The following is a 25,131-nucleotide window of genomic DNA, read 5'->3' as shown; positions in this document are numbered from 1 at the left end:
TGTTCCTCCAATTTTTATTTTTATTTTACTCAGTCCCGTTTTATTCATCCCCCCCCTCCTTTTTAAGCTTTAGCTTTGTTCCATGCACTTTTGATTTTCCTTCTGTTGTATCGGGAACAAAGAGAAACCTTGGTTATTGTAGCTGACGCTAGTTTGCCCTTTTCAGATCATGCAGCAGTGGCAGGTCGGCCCCATGCCGACGGAGTACCCGGTCTACACCAACTCCACCCAGCACGCGAACGATGGCATGCAGTAAGTACATCCCCTTTCCTCTCTACATCTTGTCTCTCAAGTACTGTACTTCTTCCCCGACTCTATATACATTGTTCCCCATCTTCCCCCTCCGCTTCCCCCCCCCTCGTCTACCCCAGATGGGCTCGTACACATATACCACCATTCTCGTTGTATAGATGACATGGTCATATATGTACCAAATGTATACCTGTCGTCTCAGTCATGGACCTGTCCCGCAAACCTCCAACCCAGGTCGACAAGTCCCTGCTCCACCACGAGTGGCAGGACCCCTGGTGATAGCCTCATTCTTTTCCTTCGATACAAACTTAGCAAATACCCACCAGCCTGCAGCTCCAACTACCTCATAGCACCCCTGTTCTCTTCATCAGCTGAAAGGCAACCTACCTCTTCCGCCTTACTTTATCAACTGGCGCCGGTTCGGAATGTTCAATGCTGTGCAGCCATGATTGCATCGTGTCTTGCTGTTGTCGCTCTCAGCAATACCAAGTCATATGGGTATGCTAATACTCTTATGTGATACAGCCCTAACCATCCTTATCAAGCCGACATGTCACGTCGGACTGAGTTTACTGGTTATACGCCGCAGCCTCCGAACCCTGGTGCCCAACTGCACCCATCGCATGGTCAGCAGCACCATCAGCAACTACCTCAGCACCAGCAGCACCAGAACCAGACGCATCAGCAGTCTCACGGTCCCCATGGGCAGCACCCCCATCACCAACCCCACCAGCCTTCACACCCAGCACAGCAGCATCATGCTACGCCTGTTCCACCCCCGATGACCATCCCGCAACCCGCAGTTGCGCCGTCTCAACAGTCGACTCCGACCCCAGCCTCCGCTCCGGCTCCGCGTGGTCGCAAGCGCGCCGCGCCTGGGCATCAGCAGCAGGCCCATCAACAGCCGCACGCGCCAACCGCCAACCCGGCGACTCCAGCTCCGACGGCTACAACTGGTACCGCCGCCTCGAGCACTCCTGCTCCTGCACCGGCCCCCACCCCAGTTTCCGCGGCGCCCCAACCGCCGATGCAGGTCACTCCCGTCGCCCCGCCGGCGGTTCCCACCAAGGAAGAGGCCAGTACTCCGGTTGTGCCACCCCCGGCCAAGAAGAGCCGAACAAATACCCCCTGGACCCCCGCCGAGGAATTGCGACTTAAGCAGATGAGGGATGCAGGCAACAGCTGGGCAGAAATTGCAAAGGTCAGTTCACTTGAGGTGAATGTTATTAGAATTATAACTAACTTGAGTGACAATAGACCTTCCCGACGCGAACTGAGGGCAGCGTTAAGAAGCATTGGTACAAGGTATGTATTTGTTTAGTATATATCGCGCCATGTTCACTGTTGCCAATAACCGTCTAGGATATGCACTACGCCGAGTTTGCCGAAGACGAGAGCCAAGCGCTCCTCAGCGCCATCAAAGATTACGAGAACAACAAGTGGAAGACCATCGGTCAGAAAGTTGGAAAGCCAGCGAAGGTTAGTTTGCTCCCTCTACTCAATTTACTTGCAACATTCCGTTCCATTGCTAATCGATATCAATACAGGCTTGTGAGCAATATGCCAAGGAGCATTTTCCAGAACTCTTCTCTACGCAAAAGGCACGTTAAGAAAGCCCAGGCTCTAGGCCCTATATTTCGTTCTGAGTGTCCCATTTCTGGCGTTGGCGCACAAACCCTATATGCTTCGATCTGCTCATTCTTATCAGGTTTTGTAAGAGAACAGGCTCTATGAGGTCATCTTCGGCGACATCCCACTGGTACGTGGAGACCGGACTTTCACAACTTCGTAACCTCTGGTTGTACCACGACATGGGATGAAGGGAGATTAACGACATGGCGGCGTATCGTCAACTCCCGTTTTCATCTGTAGTTCTGTTTCGGTATACTTATTCGGCAAGGATACGGTTTTCTTTTTCTTTTCACAGCACGATTCCCCCACGGGAGAATGGATGGTTTGTTAAACTACGGAATTCGGGAAGAATCAGAGTTGTATTCTGTGATCTCGAATGATTACGTCTCAGATTACGTCTCGAGGCATTGTGGCAGGCAGGTTGAAGGATTATTATTACACACAAAAAAAGAAGTCTTCTAAAAACCATGGCGATGTTGATGCGTGACTATGGATCAAACAGACGTGCTCTTAGGGGGTTTTAATGCAGAGTTGATAGGATGCGAAGTCACTTGAGTTACTATGCGATCGGCAGTCAATAGATGAGTCTTTTTAATATCCGCCATTTGCAGGCCGTGGCACTAGGGAATCTGTAGCAGTATCCTCACCCTACAATATACCACAACGGTACTGGGTGTAGAGGTAGCTACTTGAATACTACAGTTATCCATTATGTCCATCAGTATCATATGCTAAGCTTGTTTATGTGTTCATTGTCTAAGATTATCCGTTTGGAGGGATTTTAATAGTGTACACTACACCTATTAAGCTTATGTGTATTGATTTTTCGTTTCTTTTTCATTTGACATATTTTATCTAACCGCGTATTCGTACAACTATTACTTTGCTTAAAGAACATACTTTTCCTATTAAGAATGAAAATATTAAATACAGAGCAATGGTATTGCTAGTAGATATAAGGGTTACAACGTGACGGCAGGAATAGCATAATCATATGATAGAAAACGGAGGCTATTCTCGACTTACGCTGAGCCGTTTTGGTGTCGTTTTGTGTATGCCGCGCGCCTTAGGTACCTAAGGTAAGTTCACCAATATTCCATTAGAATTCCGACAGAATCCCGACACCTTGGATTGTGCCATAACGTTCGGAGAAAAGTTTAGCGGCCGCACAACAAAGTTTTCCTGCCGTTGGAAAGTTAATATTGTCAGCCTCTCGGGATCTAAATAAGTTCGAGACGTGCCCTCGCCAACCATATAAGATGGCGCTTTTTATCTAGCCCAGCTAGCCGGAAAGGCTGTCTTGTCACTCCCATGGTCTCGGAAACAGATAAGGAGCAAGCCATGTAAATTCTCAGGAGAAGGCAGGTCGGGGGAAAAAAAAAGGAAGATAGGACCTAGTCCTATGTCTATTATTACTTTCCCTTGGTGTTTCTCCCGTTCTCTCTCTATCTACTGTTGTATCATCTATAAATGAGATAGAGTTGGGCGGTGGAAAACAAGAGGAGTTAGGTACCTAGCCGGCCGTGTGTATGTACGTCGCGGAGGAAAAAAAGGGGAAATCACGCACAAGCAGACGGCCGGACGCTTACATTCAAACGTGACTGATTTGCATGTGCGTTCCCGTCGAGACTAAACTAAGAGACGGGAAGGGTAGATTAGGGGCGCAACGATCTTTCACCAAACCAGATTTTCTTCCTCCGCGCTTGTTGCGATGTAGGAGAAAAGCCATTGCTTTCATCATATACCTACCTACCTACTTATACCTACATATCGGTAGGAAGAAATGGCAACTTCGACGACAGCGTCGTCGTTCAAGAAGACGACGCTGTCACATGCGCAGAAGTCGGTACTCGCCATGTCCCGCGCCCAGTACCTTGAGGACATCCGCGCCACGCGGCCCGCTGACAAGTTATATGTGGGCGTGTGCATCTTCCGCATGGACACGCATAGCTCACGGCCCTCGGTCTTGTTACTTCGACGGTCGGATACCCCTGAGGCGGCTTCATACGCTAATTCCCCTATTGCCCCTAATTCTCCTACTACCACCACTACCACTACTGCTGCTGCTGCTGCTGCTTTTAGTACCTCCCCCTATTCTCGCTGGGGCCGTAGTGATCGTCATAACAAGCAGTACCAGCAACGAGATAGTTACGGCGTGGACAGGGAAAGGGAGACGGAGGGCGAAATGGAAAGGGAATATCGGACTAGGCACCACGCTGGCATGTGGGAGCTCCCTGGGGGTAAGGTGCGCGACGGCGATTTCTGCATCTCGGCGGCCGTGGCGCGGCGCGTGGTAGAGCAGACGGGGTTGCGTGTTGTGAGAGTGCTTGGGGCTCTACAGGATGTGAGACGGGTTGCTGAGGTGCGGATCCTGGACTGGGACGATGACGGCGTGGGTATATTTACGGCGGGCGGGAGTAATAGTGGGAATTTATCCGTGCTAGACGGGGCGACGCTGACGTCGGCTGCGGGATCTCCTAGTAGTGGTAGCTTTGGGGGGAGTACTGGGAACGGATATGGGAGTGGAAGTGGAAGTGGGAGTGGGAGTAGTAGCAGTTGGAGCGGCGGGATAGGGGCGAGAGGAGCAGCAGGTGGGTTGAGGGGCAGTAGTGACTCGTCGCAGTCACGAAGGTCGCCGATACATAACCCGCAACTTGTGCTGCGCAAGGAGTATCTACAGCTTAATTACGCGGTGCTGGTGCAAAACCACGAGGACTTGGCTGTGAAGTCGTCGGAGCATGACGAGTTGGTGTGGGCGAGCTTTAGTCGTGCCGAGGCGTTGCCTATGCCGGAGGAATTGAGGACTGTTGTGCATCAGGGATTGGCGTTTGCGGGGGAGTATTTGTTTTGATGGGGATTTGGGGATTTCGGGGTATGGATGGATGGGTTGGTTTACTTTGATATCTTGTCTTTATGTTCCTTTGTTGTTGTCACTTACACAGGTAGTTACGATATTAAGGGGGTTTGAATGAATGTGGGATTGGTGTTGAGATGTTGTATATAGACAGTTTATATTATTATCTAACTATCTAAAAGCCCTCTAACCTAGATATTATGTGATTTAAGGGGTCTCCTTTACATTCTTATGGGATAGATGATGATATCTTGATGCTGCCATGGTTCTGCTTGCTGCGGCTATGATGACTTCTTAGAATACTTAGACGTCAGCAGGTTATTATCCCTTGATACACAACGCCCTTGGCCTAATTCGGAATCGTACATCATCTTTCATCAAGCTCTACTCGGACATATTACAGCGTGTCTATTTAACCTTCAATCAACAAGCAAGACCGGATCCTCCCGTAAAGAAAGTCCGGGGTGCATGAGATTCTGTCTTGTATGTATGCGGCCGTACAGCAATATCGACGATCGACGTCACCTATCCGATTCTATCCCATCCCTGACAGCTTGCCGGGGGGTTTCCTCTCTTGGCTTTTAATGACTAAGATAAGGGGGGGTTGATGAGTACTGAGCAGTCATGTATGTAGGTATGTATGTATGTAATTCCGTAAGGAGAGTTAAATGCATACCCTTTTTTCCCCAATTCGTCCTGAAGGCTGAGATGTGTGGTTCTCCTTAAAGGAATCATGCGGTGACACGATACACAATTAAAATGATTGGTCTTTTCATTCTTCTTACTACAGGTTAAGTTGAGTATTTATTCTCTAAGATTTTCCGCGTCTTCCGCTTCGCCCGGCCATACTTAAATCGGTACAGTATCATATATCGTTTAAATATCGTTTAAATACCCTCCTCGCTACCAATTATTTGGTCGACTGTTTGTTTAAGGCATAATATTAGTCTATCATGCATGCTTTTGAGAACAGACGTTACGAGCAGATTAGCGGATAGGAGCTGGAGCTGGAGCTGAATATCGTTGACAATGACCTTGTATTTTTAGCTTAGACATGGGCAGCTTGGCATATTTGTTAGCTGAGTTTCTTAGAATGTCTTGAAAATAAATGTCTTGAAATTTGTAGAAATGTTAAAACGTGAGTGAGTGATGTAACAATAGACATTTACATATATACCTTACAGTAATCGTCGATCTACAGATTCCTTGATAACGACGTTACTAAATATGGGAGGTATGTTTTAGATGCCTTGGATGTTTATTGGCTTCTTTGGGTTCTCGAGTTTTCGAGTGTTTTTTTTTTTTTTTTTTTTTGGTCATCAGTCAAGTTTTTATTAGTTCGATTTGTGAGAAATACGAGATTTTGCATCTGAATGAACACAGTATTAGAATTTACAAAAGGTATAAAATATACTGTACCATTTTACAATCATCCAATAAGATGACGGTATAATTCAAGTCCCACTATTCTAGCGGCTGTCAATCGATTAAATCTTGGTACCTTTTCTAGCCTTTCTGTCAGTTTTGGTACAAACAACGGTGGAACTCAATTCGCTTTGACCCGCAACAAAATATTTTTCACTATTCCAAATTAAGTATCTTACAGTAAATCTTACAGAGTAACATAACATCTCTCTTAATCCTAATCCTAATCCTATCAACATTGTCACGCTATCTCCCAACCCCAACCTAGGTATTTCAACCTATCCTATGAAGATCCTAGGCGAAAGAGAGATATTCCTAGGCGCTATGCTAGGCTCTCGAACATTCGGGCTTCACGCCATTTCTTTTCCCACACGTTCCTCTCCCTCTTTCTTCCCTTTCCCCATACATACTAACCAACTCGTATCGTATCGGCCCCATAAGGTAGATAGTTTTCTCGGTTTGCCATTTTTTTGGTAATTACTTTCGCTTTGCCGTTTGTATGCATTTTTAAAGCAGGTGGTGGCTGCGAGTCTTTTGTGCTCATCGTATATTTAATATATTCAAACCTTCGTTGGCCTTGCCTTGCCTTGCCCTGCCCTTTGTCCTATATTTATAATAATTTAATCGTTATTCGGATCCTCTAAAGGAGGTTTTCTCCTCTCTCGCTTTCGAATTATTACCCTCGCTTGAAACACCCGATAAAGCAAGGCTACTTTAGTTATAAATACTGAAAAGTAGTTTATATATATTTTATTATATATATAAGTCGACAATCTTGTTGTGACTCCTATTGTCCCTTCGCCCCTTTATCGGGAATCGTACCTACGCACGCCTTCCTCATCTTAGTGTTTGCTTTCTCAAAGTATACACGTGTAGAGGAAGTGTCGGCTGCTGTGGACTGAGTCACATATCCACCAATTGATAAATATATAAATATATATATTATTCCCGGCTTCATTCGCTTGATACGCCTACGAGCATTCCGTGCTGTATATACTTACAGAGACGCACGCGACTCAACTTCTCTCGATTACGGTATATATATTACCGAAATAATAATACCTTAATATTCGTCACATCAACATATATAAAATGCTTCGATCGATACCGACCCTGGCTGTAGCCTTGCTGGGCGCGTCCACTGTACTCGCTCAAGAGTCTGCGCCTTCCTGTTCCCTCACTAAGAAGTGCCCAGAGGAAACTCCCTGCTGTTCTCGTAAGATACAACTCCTACCTGTTTGTGTTAATGCGCAGTTCTCTAACTGGACCAAACTATAGAATACGGCCAATGCGGTGTTGGCGCGTACTGCCTCGGCGGATGCGACCCGCGCATGTCTTTTTCTCTCGATTCCTGTGTCCCCGAGCCTGTGTGTCAGTCTAGGACGATGAAGATGGACAGCACCGATCGCATCGCTGACGCCTCAAAATACCTTGGTGATGCTTCCAAGGCTGATTGGGTCGCTCAGGGCAATCCTCTTTCCCACGGTGGCAATGTGCTCTTGACTATGCCGCCTCACTCCGCCGGAACTGTTCTCGCCTCAACTGTCTATATGTGGTACGGAAATGTTAAGGCTAACATAAAGACGTCAAAGGATGCTGGTGTTGTTACAGCTTTCATTCTGCTCAGTGATGTGAAGGATGAGATCGATTTTGAGTGGGTTGGTACCGAACTGGATATTGTCCAGACGAATTACTACTTCCAGGGGATACCCAATTGTAAGATTCTAATATATTCAAAGGATTATACGAGTAGCAATCCGCTAACTAACTAATTCTATAGATACCCATTCTGGAAATATCACCGATTCGTCCATCAAAAACACCAATACCGAATGGCACACCTACGAGATCAGGTGGACTCCAGAGAAGATCGAGTGGCTTGTAGATGATAAGGTTGGTCGGACGTGGGAGAAGTCCAAGACCTGGAACTCCACTACAAACCAATGGGAATTCCCCCAGACACCAGCCCGAGTTCAACTTTCTATCTGGCCTGGTGGTGACGAGAAGAACGCCAAGGGAACAGTTGACTGGGCCGGTGGATATATCAACTGGGACAGTGACGCTATCAAGAAGGACAAGTACTACTACGCTACCGTCGGTGAGGTTACAATCGACTGCTATAAGACGGACAAGGCGCCCGGCACCAACTCGGGCAAGAGCTACATCTACAACGACGCCAAGGGTACTAATGATACCGTTGTAAACGGTGACTCTAACACCATCTTGAAATCGCTGCTGGGTACAGGCCTTGATATGGACAAGGACTATCCCAAGGACTCGAGCACATCATCAGGCACACAAGATGTCATTCCCGGCCTAAGCGGTGGCGGGCCTGGTACTAATGGACAGGCAGCAGGTGGGAGCAGTGGTGACTCGGGTAGCGGCTCGGGCAGCGGCGCTACTCCCGCTGGTAGCAGCCCTAATGCCGTCTGCACGGACAGTTTCCAACAGGTCTGTGGTTCTAGTGGCGACGGCAACTCTAACCACGGTATGCGGCCAGAGCGTACTTTCGGCGCTAGCGCGTTTGCCGCTCTAATCGCCGTTGGTGCTATGCTTTGGCTTTAAGTTGCGAATCGAGTTTCTGTTTTATACGTATATGTATATAATATATAGGTATCAACCTTACAAAAACGAGTCTATGGGGGTTTCCTTAGGTTCTAGGTTCTAGGTCCTCACGACCTCTCGGGCGGCTCTTGTGTATGAACCGCGATACCAATCTGCGGAGGTAATGGCATGATGCCGTCCACTCCTTTTATGGATACGGCTTTACATATCGATGCGGGTATGATGTTGCCGAACGAACTACCGAAACGTTGTACCTGTGGGCACATGGTGTTTAATGAGAACCGCTAGTATAAATAACTTGTATATAATGAAGAGGAAATTAGGAATATGGCTGTCCGATTTGGGCTTGAGATGATGTTCGTGATGTGTATGATTTGGGTCTTCGTGAAGTATATGTCGAGATGCGAACGTGAGGAGAAAACATACTTTCCATACGTTCAGCTTATCGCAAGTTCAACGATAGCCTAGCGCTCGTAGAAGATGGCCGACGAGCAAGACATCTTAATAATAGAACAGGAACAACAAAAAGGAGGGCGTAAATAAGTCTAACTGCATAATTACGCCTGTTACGCATATGAGTACCTGGACCAATAGATGAATCAATCATGAAGAAATCTGTTAGCTTAACACAGTATTAGAAGCCGAGGAACTACGATTCGATAGCCAGTCCAACAATGCTGCTAATTATATCATAATTATGCTAGAGCCATATGAAAAGCATCTAAGCTCGCAATAGGTAGTACCAGTGTATAAACCAATCCCTTCCGGACTTTGTACGAATATCCCAGAAGCCGGATAGAACCCGTCTTAATCGGATGGTTTGAAGGCCGTCTCTCGCGGGTGGGTCTCGGAGCTCCGAGTTACTTAGAACGAAAGCCGGGGGGCTTTGCGGCTTGGGCTGTGTGTGTGTATGGTCCATAGGCTGGCTCTAAGCTTAATTTAGTAACCGCCATGGGCAGCCGAGCGAATGATAGTTAGGCGGGATGACTAGCTCTCCGTAGGTCTGCGGCTGAGCCACCGACGATACTTCACTTTGGGGGCCCCGAATTCTGCGCGAGGTAGGTCTTTGCGACGGGCGTCTTTCGGATCTATGGGACGAGTTGGATTCATCCGCTTGTTATTGGGGATGTGTAATGTAACAGTGTCACGGTTGGTTCATTGATGTAGAGAATAATAATATAAAAGACTGTCCTTCCGTTGAGATGATAGTTGGATTTTTATACATACATCTTCAGATATCAGAGTTCATTGTAGCTTGCACATTACATCAAAAGCAGCATAGCATATGTTGACTCTTTACACTTACGACTTACATAAAGTGACTACAATATAACCTACCCTTCAAGTTACCTACGAATTTACGACATCACATTTTACCCCCGAAGATTATACTCACACTTATACCAAAGCAAATCAATATGGCCTCGTCAAGCAGCAACACCAAACTCATCGCCTTCATGGGCGCCTCCGGGGGCATCGGCCTAGGCGCATTAACCCGAGCACTAGCTGCAGGCCACACTTGCATCGCACTCTGCCGGACCCCATCCAAGCTCACAGACCGATTCCCCGCAGACCAATTTCCGAACCTAAAGATCGTACAAGGCAACGCGCACGACGCCGCCGCCGTAGTCCAATGTCTAGTCGTCGGGACCCAACCCGTCGACGCCATCGTCTCAACCATCGGCGGCGTCCTACAATTCTCGCGCATGACGCTGGACGACCCACACGTCTGCGAGAAGGGCATGTCAGCACTACTAGCCGCCATCTCTCTCGTACGGGAAAGCCACCCCTCCCTCCACTGGCGTCCGCGTGTCGCCGTGGTAAGCACATGCGGGATCTCGCAGTCGGCGCGCGACGTGCCCATCTTGTTCGTGCCCATGTACAAGATCATGCTGCGGGTGCCGCACGAAGACAAGATCGCCATGGAGAAGCTGCTCGTGGAAGGGGCGGGGAAGTGCGGCTACACGTATTCGATCGTGCGGCCCAGCTTCTTGGTCGACGAGGCAGCGCCGCGGAGGGAGATACGGGTGGGTTTGGGGGATGCGCCAGCGGTGGGGTATGTGATTTCTAGAGATGATGCGGGGAGGTGGATTTACGAGAATTTGTTGGATGGGAAGGGGGTGAAAGGGGGGATGTATGAGGATACGATTGCTACGATTACTTGGTGAGGTGAGGGTATGCGGTGTGATTCTGGGATTGCTATGAATTCAGCTGGGCGTTGGTTAGACAGATGATACAGATGATGACGTTTTGTTTAAAGTCAGGGGAAGGATGAGATGTAAAACATAGTATGATTTGCTGGCGTCATTTAGAGTTTATTTCTATGTTCCCTTTTACACTAGTTAGTCGGATACACAAATAGATAAATAGTACGTTTCAAAAGCTGTCAGTTCCATCTAGTCGGGATCTTGTATACACTAAAGTTTGTTTGTGCATTTACATATGCAGATATGGCAGGTCCATACAACTTTCCCGTCTGAAGAGGAGGTGGCGCAAGTTAGACGATTGGCTCTTAAAAGTCCCCCCCTCAATTCACTATACATAGTACATACCTAGGTATGTATAAGAGGCGCGGGATTGATTTACACCTATCAATCCTAAACAAGCCGAATCCACACCGAAGTTGCGATGATCTTTTCCCGTCTTTTATGTAATACATAGGTAATTTCCATCGTCTCCTTATGATGACGTTCCTATTTAAGTATTATCCACTTAAGAATTTATTAAACTTACAACCAACCAATGCGGCGCAAACATTAGTTAATGTTGCATTTCTTAGTCAAATGCATAATGGTCTCTATAATCACCAATAAAACTGTAACACAGCCCTATGGAGTTATGCTGAGCACCGTGTATTTAAGTCTATTCGAAATAGGGAGGTATCATCTTGAGCCAAGAAAAAAGGGAGCGCTAAATGCTTTGCTGAATACCTGAATGTTAATAATAAAATCGAACCAAACCCTTCCTTCTGTCTAGTCATTCTCTCTATTTATGATCGTGTCTTCGTTCTTATCCATTTTTCTGATTGTCTATTCTCACTCGTATCCTGGAATTGATGCATGCATGCAAACTTACAACTTCACGTAGAGGTTGAAGGTGAGTAAGAATAAGCAAAACCCACATTCCCTTGTTTAAATTGCCCAAGTCTAATACATAATCAATAGATACATTCACTTGTTATTTTTGAAAATCATTTGTTCCTTGTCCAAAGAAATTAGGTCACATCGGGAACAACTACCTTGTCATTCATTATCATTAACTATCTATCATTATTATTATTCTTTGAAGTTCGACTTTCAGCGTTAGTCACTGAAGAATTATCGCCAAATTCCTTGTTGACTTCTGTTCATAAGTTAACCTCCGGCCATTTGTTTTGCTATAAACGCCACGACAAATCTACTTTTTTTTTCCTCCCTTCCTTCCCTATTTTTAGCTACATACTTGTTAAACAAGCAAGCGCGATCTAAGCACATATTTTATATCAGAATCTTACTTTCCATCTTACCGGTTTTTTTTTTACCCCTTCAAAATTCTAAACATGAAGGGAACTATTGCAGCACTTCTCCTTGGCACGGCCTCAGCGATGCCGTCACTTACACCTCGCCAAGATGCTCCGGCAGCCGAATCTCGCAAGCTCGTTATCGGCGCTCCCTTTCAAATCCTAACTGCCGATTTTGATGGGTCTAAGTTCTCCATAACTGGAAACCATACCGCTTCTGGGACAGGACCCAGCTGGCTACTCTTCAAGGAACCAAATCTCCTGTATGCCGTCAACGAGAACGCCAACGACACTAGTCTTTTCACCCTCGACTCAGGCAAGCCGACTCTTGCATCTGCCGCGAATGGTACATCCGGCGTAGTCTTCCTCGAGTTCAATGGCGATAAGACCCGCATGGTTGGCGCTGGTTACGGTAGCGGTACTATTGACGTTTGGGATGTCTCGGCCGCCGATGGCAGCATGAAGCACCTAAAGAGCGTTATTGTTCCGGGAGAGCCTAACCCTGCTCAAGGAGCCCACCACCCGCATCAAGCTCTCCTCGACCCGACTGGTCGATTCTTTGTCATTCCTGACCTAGGCGGTGACACGGTGCTGGTACTCGACAGCAAGGATGACCGGTATGAGTTTACCGGCAACGCAACCCTACCTACCGGCACTGGACCCCGCCACGGCGGCTTCATCTCGGACGGAGACGACCACTACTACACGCTAGCTTCCGAATTAACTAGCGAGCTCTTCCTATTCAAGCTCACCTATACTGGAGACTCAATTAGCTTCAAGCAACTCCAGAAGCAGAGCACCTACGGCGCCGTCCCAGCAGCGAACGCCTCCTCCGCGGCTGCGGGTGAGCTCGTTGTCGCTGCCAACCAGAGGGATGTATACGTGTCGAACCGAATCAGCGGCAACGAGACGGATAGCATCGCACATTTCGTATTCAAGAAGGGCACTAGCAAGTGCAGCGCTGCTCACCTCGACTTCGCCGACACTGTTTCGTCTGGCGGCCTGCGCCCGCGCATGTTCAGCCTGAGCAAGGATTCCGACCAAACCCTAGCCTTCGTCACGAACCAAGGTGGTGACAACGGTCTCCTCGCTTTCAAGCGCAACAAGGACTCAGGCTCACTCGACCCGACGCCCGTCGCTACCATGCCCTACAAGTCGCTTGTAGCCCCCGAGCTCGCGACTACTGATCTAATGGGCCCACAGTTCGTGCAGGAAATCTAAATACTAAAACACGAGGGAAATCATGGAAAAATGCATTGAAAGCGGACGGGTTTGCATTGATGGCGGCGTTTGGGTTTTCGTGATAGTTGACCAGGTTGACCTTTCACCTGAGTCGCTTTTTATTCGTTGATTTAACCCTTTAGAGGCATTGAGCTGTACATAGCAATATCAATCTTACTTTCACCATCGTGCCTCATTGTTAGGTAGTCTTGATGCCGCTTAGCTTTCTCGTGAACTGTTTAGTGATTGTTCGTAGTCTGCCGTTTTCCTCGGTGATATATCTGTTTTTGATGTTTCGATAGCTAGCCCTGTTTATGAACGTCTATTAGTGGAAACAGGTGGGTAAGTATCCGTTATAAACACGTTTTATGGTGGAGTTAATATTGGTGGATTACAAGTAGCCCAGTCTGATAGTAGCCATGCCGAATATAGATGGGAATTTAGCTTGCATATGTGCCTGGCCCTAGGTATATTTCCCTTTTGGGAAATCGAAGTGGTCTAGGCCTTTAGATGCTTGATAGTTGAGTGGAAGATGAAGATACAATGGCATGTACGAAAAGGATACTCAAACTCTACCAGAAGAGATTGGATATCGCCACGCCTCAATAATATGGATATTATCATGATATAGGAGAGGTTTGGCAAAATAAGAATTGAGTACCCCGGCGCAGATCGATCGGGAACGAGACTGTAAAGGTGTTGTCATGATGGCAGAAGCTTGTCGTGAGGCGATCTGCAATGTAACCCTCCTAACCATCAATTTCGACGACCACGACGCACAAACGGTGGAGACGATGGTCCGGGGAATGAATTTAATTCGATCCAGGATATGAAAATAAGATACTGGTTAACATGTCATTGTTCTTATTGTTCTTGGTCTTGCAGGTTGGATATGTTGTAGAATTTGCAATATAATCGTCTAAGACGTCAATCGAGATCCGGTCGAGGCCAAGTATAGTAGGTATCAACCCCAGATTGTTTCATAGCGGCATAGTTACCAAGCAATAACTTGTTTAATCGTCCCACATGACTTGACTAGATTTAATGAAGCCTTTTCGTAGGGCTTGGATACATGTACCTTGATACTCTGTTAACCCATTAGCATACGAAACTGGTGTTCTTGGAGATATTATCTGGTTTTACGTCATAGATGACCGGATGCGGAAATTGAAGATTTTCGAAAAATCAATTTGCGTACAAGCTCTCCCCATCGAGGTCTCAATACATACACGTGTATTGAGGACCCGAGTGGCGTATGCCAGTCTCCCAAGACGGCGATGCCCTATGGGGAAGCCCGAGTCATCTTGCATCACTTGCTGATACGTCCCGTATTGAGACACCTTTGGAACTCGTATGTGTCTCTTATATTCCCGTAGATGATGGATCTAATATTCTAATAGTTTTGATTATTTCTGGAATAATTTGTTTGACTCTTTTCCAGTTCGAGGATGACGAATCCAAGATTTTCGTAGTAGTCGTGATGGGATGACGAAGATGCTAGTTACACTAGAACTAACGATTTCAGCTTTTAAAAATTGATTTTCTTATTAGCTCCTTAGCTCCAATGGTATCGAGAGCTTGGGCCAGTACGGGGAATGCGTTCCACTGTTATTAGCTAATGTAAGTTACTTAGTGGTCTCGTTAGTGATACCGAAGCACTTGTCCGATAACTATGACGTACTAGATTAAACGACTTTAAGTTTCACGTCATCAACACCTAATACCTAATTCAAGTAAGTACCTAGGTAGGTATGGATGTACTCTAAGTACAGGTTTTAGACTTGAGAAAGCACTACCAAGATGGATAAATGCATTAGAGAAATACTTAATATTAGTAGTAAAGAACAGCACCTAACTATGTACCTTAGGTACTAATTCATGTCTGTCATGGAAGGAGTATAGCTCTCGGCCAGCTGCATGCGCTCATATATCATATTGTACTTTTAACATATACTTACGATTACTTACATTTGAACTACGTCAACGTATAATAAACACCTTTGTCCTCCCCCAGACCTCAAAATTCATTTCCTCGTTTCTCTTCTTCACCTAAGAAAGATTATACATTGTGTGAATTCACAATATAATAACAGCTTTATACCCACTTATCCTAATATACCAATATACCCTCACCGTGATACCCAAACCGATTCTCTGCTTTGCGCCGTTGTCAAAAATCCAACTAAGAACTTATATCAATATACCCTATTTACACATCCCGACGCCATCATGGCAAGCGTAAACAAACCAACCGATATCAAGCAGAAGGAAGCCGACGTCAACCGAAAGCTTCAGATATACGGCATCATCAACGCATTCCAGATTGGCAAAGTACCATCTGTAAGTGCTCTTCCATATATAAACACATATGAAATCCCCTATTCAACAACATAAAGCTTACACTAGATGTCACAGAATGAGCAAATAGATGTCGCCCTGAACAGTTTCCTCGAGTCTAGGGCGTTAGCAAGCCCCTCGAAGCGACTTTCACCAGAAGGACGAGAACTTGTCGCAGATTTGAAGGATGTTGTGACCCAAGCTAAGAAGCTGCTACTATCCAAGAACGAGGGAAACCTCCTCCAGGATTTCATCTGGCAGACCCAGCAGTTTGATCCTAATGCTGTGAGCGTACCCAATGCTCCTATCGACAAGAATACGGCGAAGCAACATGGAGACAAGGTTCTAGAGGGGTTCCGGACTCTAGGAACACTGATTATTACCAATGGCCAGTTCCGCAAGCTTCGTGAGTTGACCATTGACTGCCTACGCATTAATTACAATAATCGCTAATTGTTTCATAGTTAACGATGCTACCATATTACTACGCGACATTGCTGGCGATGCCGCTACTAATGCTGCGAGCAAGGTGCGGCCTGCCGGCGAGGACCTCTCTCAGATTGATCGACCTGCTGAGGACAATGTCTGGCACGATACTCCTGATTTCTCCAGGGAAAATGTGAGGTCTCAGTTCCAGAATATTTACAAGAGCGACCCAGCACAGGATGCCAAGGGTGTCGTAAACGCTGGGGCCGGAGCTGTTCGACAACCGGATGGGTCAGCAGGTGATCGCATCAATGCCGCACAAAATGCGACAACCAGGGCTGCACAGCAAGTCAAGACTAACATTGACCCGGAGACCCGTGAATCTACGAAGGAGACAGCTGAAGAGTATCGCGCTCGCGCTAGACAGTATCTGTCGAAGAAGATGCCTGAGGAGCGTCGTGAACAGACCATTTGGCGTCTGAAGGTAAGCAACCCTCCCCGTTAAACATGAGTACCTACTGGTACTAACAAAAAATAATAGAAATTGGTCGTCGAATGCCAACAACACCCTGATTACCAACAAGCCATTTCTACGCTGCTAGATTTGGCTGAGCAATATGGCTCTCATGGTAGGAGCCTTGCTACCGGAGGTACCGGTACTGTCAAGGAGGCACGAACCCACCTAGCTGCTGCTGAAGCTGACTTAAAGGTATGTAGAGCTTACTCTTAAAAACTGAGAAACGAAGCTAACTCAGTGCTAGACTTTGATTGAGAGATTTGCCAACGGAACATCTACTGATGATCTCTGGTCTTCTATCAACACTATCTATGAGGATGCTGATAGGGATCCCGAACTCAAAAATTGGTTCAAGTCTATGGACGCCTACATCCGCAAATGTCTCAAGGAGCAAGGTTACATTATGGAAGATGCTTCTAACGAGGAGTGGCACCGTCTCTATGATCACGGCAACTATCTCCTCCGTGAGAAGTATAGAACTCACACCGATCGCATCGTTGACGAGATCAAGTTCTTGGGCGATCAGTTCGATCAGGATTATCAGAACAAGGCCTTCGCAACTTCGGTACAGAAGTTATTCAACAACCTTGGCAACGATGAGAATGGCAAGGCAACTTTCAAGCCTCACTTGATCAAAGACCTGACTGATGTTATTATCCCGGCTGCATTCGAGAGAATTGCATACATCCCCATTCCCCGTATTGAGTATTCCGACAGTGAGATTGATGCCGTCGTGGAGAATCTCGTTTTAGAGAGTGATAACTTCATGCCGAACGTCCTCGAAGTCGCCAGCGACAACTACTTCCGCTGGGGTCGCAAGAAGATTGCGAGCACAAACAAGAACTCGATCGACGTTAAAGTCACGGGCATCCAGATGGATCTGCGCGATGTTAGCTTCTACGTCAAGCGCAAGCAAGGCTTCCCCTCAATTACCGACACCGGCGTTGCTAACATCAAGATGGGTGGCGATGGGTTCTGTTTCCGCTTGAAATTATCTACTGCAGAGGACAAGGACAGGCAGCACTTCTTGAAGCTTGATAAGGTTGACGTCGATGTTAAGAACCTCCAAATCAAGCTTGTCAAGTCCAACCACAAGATCCTCTTCGGTCTTTTCAAGCCCATGATGCTTAAGGTTCTCCGCCCAGTGATCCAGAAGACCGCCGAGAAACAGCTTAAAGATCAGTTCAACAAATTTGATCAGCTGCTATATCAGGTCAAGCAGGAGGCAGATCGCGCGGTCGATGAAGCTCGCTCCGACCCCGAAAATGCTCCAAATATCTACAACCGATACGTCAGTGCTGTTCAGAAGCAATTTTTCCAGGGTAAAAAGAAGGCAGAGGCCATTGCGGCCGACAAGAAGGTCAACATGGCTGTCACTAAGGAGGACAGTATTTTCCCCAACATCCATCTGCCTGGCGGTATCAGCTCTAAGGCTACCGAGTATAAGGAGCTGGCCCGAAAAGGTGAGCTGTGGGAGAGTCCTGTCTTCTCCATCGGCGCAGCTTCTAAGAGCACCAACCTTCCTGGTGCTCCTCAAGTTACCCGCAAGCCTCACGCTGTCAACAGCAATGCCGCAAACGGGAATTACACCAATGGCAACTACACCAATGGCAACTATACCAACGGTAACCACGCCAACGGTAACTACACAAATGGAAGAACTATTGATGGAAAGTACTCTAATCCCGTTACTGGACCAGTCGCCACCACAGGCCCCGTGAGCACTACTGTTCCTGCCGTAAGTGGCAACACTATTACGATCTAGAGGGTGTATGAAGTGTGATAGTCACTCCTTTTGGATACATCTTGTACAATATGGATGGAGACGGGAGTGGAGCAAGAACGAAGTAGTAATTAGGAAGTTCCAGATGTGGATATACCCGGAGATACCCCCAGGACCCAGATTGGCTTCGCTTTCTTTTTTTTTTTACGAGGTTGCTAGGGAAGAGCGTTGGTTGGAAATGATACCTGTTCCTGTCTTAATTACTCTTGAATATCATATTTTCCTTTGTTTTCGCTATGTGGATAGCTCATAATAGTTGAATAATGAACGCTAGACACATTCTAAAGTCAATGGAGGTTGTGAATATTCCAAGTGTGTTATGTGATAATGTATTGAATGACTAAAAGACTTATACGGCCGGTAGGGATGTGATTTGGGTACCTAAGAATGAGTAGCCGAAACTGCACTGTTATGGTGAGGATCAAATAAGTCGGGGTTAGATTCAAAAAGAAACTATAGAAACACGTGAGAAACGAATACAGATCTATTAAGTTGGAAAATGAGAAACCTCATGAATTGAATATATATCAAAGAGCAGTATTCAAGTTGATCGTGGTATCTCCTCCCCAATGATCAATATCACAATACCAATGCCCAAAGTCCTCTTTAGCAACTCCAAAACCCCCTTTTGATAGAAAAAAAAACCAGCATCCATTACCATGCGTATATGTACCTAAACCAACCGACCAACCAACCAGCCAATCATTCCCAAATCCGTTCTTCTTCGTACAGCCGTGTAATAGTTTTAACATAGGTATCTCATATATATCTGTACATCATCGTCTAGCCGTGGTAAGAATGAAACGTGGAGATCAATCAAACCGCCCGGCCACATTTCCCACAAAGTAACTTCTTCTTGCCTCCGATTTTCTTCATCCTAAACTCTCGACTGCCGCATGCACGGCATTGCATGTCTTCGCCGTCCTCGCTGGTTAATTCTGAGCTCACTTGGCTGACGTACGAGTCAGGTCGAGGAACGGCGGGCTTGAGAGGAGCTAGATGGTTGCCTTCCTGCGCCCGTGACAATATCGCTCCCGCCGGCAAACTCTTGCGGCGATTAGCTTTTTCGGACGTGTCGTTTTTATCGGATTCTTCTGCATCTGCTGCCGTGCTCTTCCGTCGATTATCCTTGCCCACCGTTATGTCAGAAGCTAGGCCGGTGCTTACAGAACGATTATGCGCCGAATCAGGGTGAATGCTATTGCCTCGAGCCTGGCTACTGTTTCGCCATCTGTTAAGATTCCAGAACGAATAGCTTGCGCCGGCAGGGTCTAAACGCAGTTCGTCTTCTTCCTCGTCTAGTGGCCGAAATGAGAAGCTCGGTGTTGGTGGTATTAGTGAGTCTTGCAAATTTGAACGGTCGGTGATACCATTTATTGATTTACCAGCAGAAGGGCTTGCTGGCATACTAGGAACCGACATACTTGTGTAATGATGTCTTCTTGTATTTGGGGTGGTATTTGCAGGAGTACGAGCCGCTTTACTCGGCGATAAAGACCGTTCGCTACGCGCAGGGGTTGAGATAGTTACGGAGACAGGCCTACCAGGATGTCCTTCGACGCCGTGCCGCCATGTATTGATTCTATCCGAGTTGCCCTGGAATATACCCTGAAGCGGTTGCGTAAGTGAACCTCGGCGAGAATGCGGATCTCGGCTACTAGCACTGATTCGCGTAGCTATGCTACCGCTTCGTCCGAGCAAGCTATCTCTTCCGAGTTTCCTAGAGAACGTCGAACCAGTCTCCCAATTATCATGGCGGCGCTTGACGAAGGCACAATCTTGGCGGAAGACCTTGATTAGACCTGCGTGATCGGTAGTTACGACGATATTACCATCGTAGTGAGCAGAGCGTGCGATATACACGGGAGACTCTTCGGGCTTTTTGATTTTGGCTGAGCCTTCAGACTGCGTATCTTGGGACTCTACAGTCCGAGTCACAGCCGATTCTTCTTTGCTAAGCAATGTTACTGGAGGAGGATTACAAAGCGTAAATATAGGATCGCCAGAAGATTGCAATAATTGCCGGGTCGCTGTCGGAGCAAAGATGGCCCCAGTAACAATGTCAGAATGCGCCTCGAAGTATTCGCAAGGCCTCTTTTCCTTATTCTCGGCAAGTTTTGAGCTAGTAGACCATACAAACGCCCTCTTATCCTCGCTTCCGCATATGATATAGTTGCCCTCATCGCTAAAAGTGGCTCTGATCTGGCTACACGCATTTGTGTGGCCCTTAAGCTTCAAATCAAGATTCTTGTCGCCCATATTGTAGATCCTGATCCGGGAATCATTTGACGTGATGAGAACCTTCACTACACCGTCCGGAGCATCCGGAGGGAATGCCATCGTTTCAATACCCGTGATTTTACTCCCTTTGGCATTCTTGCCTCGTGATGACCGCACGTGAATTTGTGTATGATATTTGAGACCCTCGGTCTCATAAAACATACAAAATCCGTTCGAGCACCCTGCTATCGCAGTTCTTCCGTCGGGAGAGAATGCAACAGCAGTAATAAAATCGGAGAGCTGGCTCGAATAAGCAACCGCTTTATCTGGAATGCTCCATAACCGCAGGTAAGAGTCAAGAGAACCTGCCAGGAAGAATCTGTCGTCCCGAGGATGGAAGGCTATAGATGTAACGAAGTCCTTGTGTTTAAATGTGCACAGGCATTCCTGTCTACTTATATGCCATAGACGAACGGTCTTATCCATCGACGAAGAAAGGAGGAAGTTGTTCTTGCTCCAACTAAGATCGAGGATGTCGCTCGCATGTCCAATAAATTCCCGAATTGGTTTCGCGTGGAATACCGGCGCGCTTAGACGTTCCTCTTTCTCGCTGGTAGCATTCTCTTCCTCTTCGTCCACTTTTCTATCTTCTTGCGTTGCGATAACTGCCCATATGCGTACAATCCGGTCTCGACCTCCGGTGGCTAGGTATTTTCCATCTCTGCTAAATTCAACAGCCCAGATTGGGCCTCCTGGTCCTAGTTCATCCTTGTTGGGCTCCCGTACTGCTGCGGCTCCGTTGTCGGTGCCTGCCTGGCCATCCTGAATCGGCTGTTGCGTCCCCACAAGCTCCTGCGCGAGAAACATGCGGTTGAACTCCTTAAGCTTCTTATTCTGTGCTCTAACCCTGATATATCGCGGTGGTTCTTTATGGTGAGGGATATAACCGCCGGCGCCAACAGTAGAAGAAAAAGCGACAGCATTCGCGCCCTCAGTCCTCATTTCGCTGATTTCGGATTCATCGTCGTGGATACCATCGTCTTTCTTCTTGCCGCCGATCATGCTAAGGCGACTAAGGAAACCACCCTTCCTATTTTTGAAGAGCTTGTCAGTTCATGATAACACTCTTCGCCTAGCTAGCCTTATAAACATACCTTCTATCCTTAACGTGATCGAGCTGAGGGGTCACTTGTTTGGTAGACACATCGGAAGAAAGACGAGGTAGCGCCTCATTAGCAGGACTATCAGGCCGTCCGGGGTTGCGAAACCTCGAAGCGATAGATCGTTCGGTATTTGTCCTTGCAAATATATGCTAGGATAAACGAGTCAGCTCCCATTGTCGGGAAACTAGGACATAAAACATACGTGAGATAATGGATCGAGTGCCGGCGAGGGTGTAAGTTGCGCGCTGGTCCGCGCTCCGGGATCTGCGTCCTTTCTATCTTTTATATCCTTTCCCCCCGTATCCTTCCGTGTAAGTTTATTTGTACTTCTCTTTCCGGAACCTTTAAGCAATGTGCTGGTACCTTGTTTAAGATGGAGAGTTAGCGAAACAGCTTCTAATATAGAATTGCTAGGACGTTTATAAAATGAATCAAGGAGTGGTATGAGGTGTTGACCCGTAAACGTACTCGGATCATCAGAGATAGTAGGCGACCGGCCCAGATCATGAAGTGAGTCCAATCCATTGTGGTTCGATTTCGTATTAATATGGGTAGCGGTGAGATCGTCTTGGTGAGGGCGCGCGACCTCGGTGGCCGGTGAAGAGGTCGACATATTCCATTATCTTGCCACGACCGCAGTCACCTGGGAATAGGGACCAAATTTGGTCTTTCGCTTGGGCGCAATGGCGCTCTCGTCGCGTATATATATAATATATAGTCGCAAGATAGATAGTTAGCTTAGATAATATTTCGCGATTAGTGTTTTCTGGTTTGCTGTAAAATATCGTAGCGCGTAGTCTGTCTTGCTATGTCTTGCTATGTTTTGCTCCGTCACATCCGCAGTCAAAAGGAATGCCTTAAAAGATTTCAGTGCTCAAATGTCTCTCAATTGTAACCAAGAGTCAAATATACATCCAAACACATGGGAATAACTAATAGCCATCCCAATTAGCTAGTCTTGTGAATTATAAGGAACGTAAATATTATATTACAATTGCGTATATAAGTAGGTATGGTATGGTATAGTAGAGTGATTTAAGGCTGTCTTGTTAGGCTAGAAAGATGGAATGCCGCGGGTGGCGCGAGTTGAGAAGAGACGATCGCATTAAGGTAGCTTTGATCAAAACGGAAATCGCAAATTAATAGATTTCCGTATTTTTTCTTGAGCCGAACACCGTATCTGCCTTACCAATCTGGTCAGTCTGGTTAGTGATATCCTAGTCAAACGTGTTATTATAATAAGGCGTTTAGAATTGAAAGGAAACGGCGCATAATGACGTAGAATCCACTTTCCTTTATACTTAAATTAATTTTAGTTTCCTCTAATGCGTCCCATCTTCTCAATTCGAGACTTATGTGCGTCATTATATGTCATGCCTCCAACCAAATTCGCGTAATATATAATTTCTATAACATCATCCACTTAATTGCTTAAACAAACTATATGAGAAGGTCGCGTATGGAAGACAATAGTTAATTATTGTAGCAAACACAGCAAAATATTGCTTCAAATGGTAATTGAAATTTAATTAGGGAGGTAGGTAGAGTAGAACAGTTCATATTATCATGTTCTCCTCCGTCTCAGCATTTCCATCAGCATCTGCTTCGTCGTCTTCGTCTAGATCTAGCATAGGGTATGTAAGTATAGCAGCGATACCTCCTAAAGCATCTAATCGTTGTCCGCTCTCATGATCACTACTAAGTATCCTGGCCTCTCCTCCGTCTTCTTTTACTTTATCAACCATGGCCACATATCTTCTCCTTGTTGCGATATCCATACTTCGGAATAATGAATTATTGATCAATAAGACACCACCTCCTCTACCAACGGCACCCTCCCGGACGGCCTTCTCAACCGGTGCCGTACCGTACCAGGCCCGGCCATCGTCTTTTCGTAACTTGTCATAGAAATCGTCCATAAATCTCGTCTCCTTGGAGAACTTCATATCCTTCATAGTTGCCGTGACCTCGGGGCTTTTGAGTATTTCGTTTAGGCTGTGTAGGTGCCCAGAACTTGAATGTACTACCGTCGCCTCTTTAGCCATAGCCATCATTGTTTTGTCAGTCCTTCGGGCACCTTCATCCGATATGTACTTTTTAAAATCACTCGCGACAAACCCGGGACTAGCAAGTAGTAGCGGTCGAGGGATCGAGAAGTCTATACTGCGCATTAAGGTGCTCAAGGTCTTTTCAAAGAATCGCTTCATTCCCGAGTCCTGTTCTGAGCTACTCGATCTCTTCTTAGGTATCGTGCTATCTACCCTTTGTTTGAGTATAGTGCGGTATTCGGTGATTAGGCAGATATTCGCGATGCCCTCCTGCATCACAACAGCCGCCACGGCGCCCTCCTTGTCCTGTTTCAGCGCATCTGCGAGCGTTTCTTTTGCTACCGAATCCCAGCCGTAGTTTTTCCATAAGGTGAAGGGTCGGTTCAGCTCGAGGTCAAGCGTGTGGTACTGTCCGAGGCTGACAAAGTTGTTCTCGACAATTACAGTGCCTGATACATGTAATTGCGACGCGCCTGGGTCGAAGAAGGTCGAAGTGACTCGTATCGTGAGATCGGTATGTACCCTCTCTGAAATTGTACTGCCGGTCTTTGTTTCTGTCGTCACTTTTCTAATCGCATGCGCCTTGACGACATCTTGGGGTCCTATTAGATTGTTTGCGTGCCACTTGGCATGTTAGATTGTATATCATCTTATTAGGGTGTAGACTTACCATATCCTCTGGCTCTACGGGGAGTAGAGTGACGCTTCCCTCGCCTATCTCATCAAGGCGTTGCGACGCCTTTGATCCAACAAGCTGCATAGCTGACGGTTTATTTATCGGTATAAATCTCCACTATATTTTCTTAAGATATGAGCGCACCGGAAGGTATAAGATAGATAAGAAATTTAAATGAATATAGATAGCTTAGATTTAAGATTCGACAGCTGAATCTATTTTAAATAGGTAGTTTTAAACATGTAACAGATAGGACTTGCGAATGATTGTTAATGTGTACATAGGGATTGTTCTATTGGACAACGGTTGTATAATGAAGCTTTCATCATACCTAAACTTGGGCAAAACAGGTACCCACCTATTGAAAGAAATGCCCCTCACCCCACCATTAGCTCATCCCCGCTACGCGATAGTATGTACCTGTTATTAACCTATAGATAACAACACCACCCCGCCTATTAAGAAGTTAATAGTAGCAAGACCAGCCATCATGTACTACCTCATAAAAAGTTA

At 46.5% G+C, this 25,131-nt stretch overlaps 7 protein-coding genes across 7 annotated transcripts; 5 read left to right on the top strand and 2 right to left on the bottom strand.

Annotated features, from left to right (window-relative positions):
* Positions 1–802: 802 nt before the first annotated feature.
* Positions 803–1,862, top strand: GL218_09326 (putative myb dna-binding domain protein; the record flags this gene model as incomplete). The annotated part of the gene is made up of 4 exons (XM_033586160.1): positions 803–1,453; positions 1,510–1,557; positions 1,615–1,731; positions 1,800–1,862. 4 exons carry the CDS (start codon positions 803–805, stop codon positions 1,860–1,862), a joined length of 879 nt encoding a protein of 292 aa, XP_033439730.1.
* A 5,393-nt stretch (positions 1,863–7,255) lies between these two features.
* Positions 7,256–8,728, top strand: GL218_09324 (putative glycosidase crf2; the record flags this gene model as incomplete). The annotated part of the gene is made up of 3 exons (XM_033586159.1): positions 7,256–7,379; positions 7,442–7,879; positions 7,944–8,728. 3 exons carry the CDS (start codon positions 7,256–7,258, stop codon positions 8,726–8,728), a joined length of 1,347 nt encoding a protein of 448 aa, XP_033439733.1.
* A 1,418-nt stretch (positions 8,729–10,146) lies between these two features.
* On the top strand, positions 10,147–10,896 carry GL218_09323 (putative fungal specific transcription factor domain-containing protein; the record flags this gene model as incomplete). Its single annotated transcript, XM_033586158.1, has 1 exon — positions 10,147–10,896. One exon carries the CDS (start codon positions 10,147–10,149, stop codon positions 10,894–10,896), a length of 750 nt encoding a protein of 249 aa, XP_033439727.1.
* A 1,370-nt stretch (positions 10,897–12,266) lies between these two features.
* GL218_09322 (uncharacterized protein) lies at positions 12,267–13,448 on the top strand (the record flags this gene model as incomplete). Its single annotated transcript, XM_033586157.1, has 1 exon — positions 12,267–13,448. One exon carries the CDS (start codon positions 12,267–12,269, stop codon positions 13,446–13,448), a length of 1,182 nt encoding a protein of 393 aa, XP_033439764.1.
* Positions 13,449–15,677: 2,229 nt separating this feature from the next.
* GL218_09321 (uncharacterized protein) lies at positions 15,678–18,493 on the top strand (the record flags this gene model as incomplete). The annotated part of the gene is made up of 5 exons (XM_033586156.1): positions 15,678–15,788; positions 15,864–16,191; positions 16,250–16,695; positions 16,753–16,920; positions 16,973–18,493. 5 exons carry the CDS (start codon positions 15,678–15,680, stop codon positions 18,491–18,493), a joined length of 2,574 nt encoding a protein of 857 aa, XP_033439765.1.
* An 834-nt stretch (positions 18,494–19,327) lies between these two features.
* On the bottom strand, positions 19,328–22,507 carry GL218_09320 (putative WD repeat-containing protein C3H5.08c; the record flags this gene model as incomplete). The annotated part of the gene is made up of 4 exons (XM_033586155.1): positions 19,328–21,821; positions 21,886–22,043; positions 22,097–22,257; positions 22,363–22,507. 4 exons carry the CDS (start codon positions 22,505–22,507, stop codon positions 19,328–19,330), a joined length of 2,958 nt encoding a protein of 985 aa, XP_033439728.1.
* Positions 22,508–23,450: 943 nt separating this feature from the next.
* Positions 23,451–24,702, bottom strand: GL218_09319 (Protein pelota like protein; the record flags this gene model as incomplete). The annotated part of the gene is made up of 2 exons (XM_033586154.1): positions 23,451–24,566; positions 24,613–24,702. The coding sequence occupies 2 exons, from the start codon at positions 24,700–24,702 to the stop codon at positions 23,451–23,453; spliced, it is 1,206 nt and encodes a 401-aa protein (XP_033439711.1).
* Positions 24,703–25,131: the final 429 nt, after the last annotated feature.

This window comes from Daldinia childiae (genome assembly GCF_008694065.1).
Source record: "Daldinia childiae strain JS-1345 chromosome Unknown Scaffold18, whole genome shotgun sequence".
Classification (NCBI taxonomy): Eukaryota; Fungi; Ascomycota; class Sordariomycetes; order Xylariales; family Hypoxylaceae; genus Daldinia; species Daldinia childiae.
The sequence above is the reverse complement of the archived record's forward strand: the minus strand, read 5'-3'. Positions and strand labels throughout refer to the sequence as shown.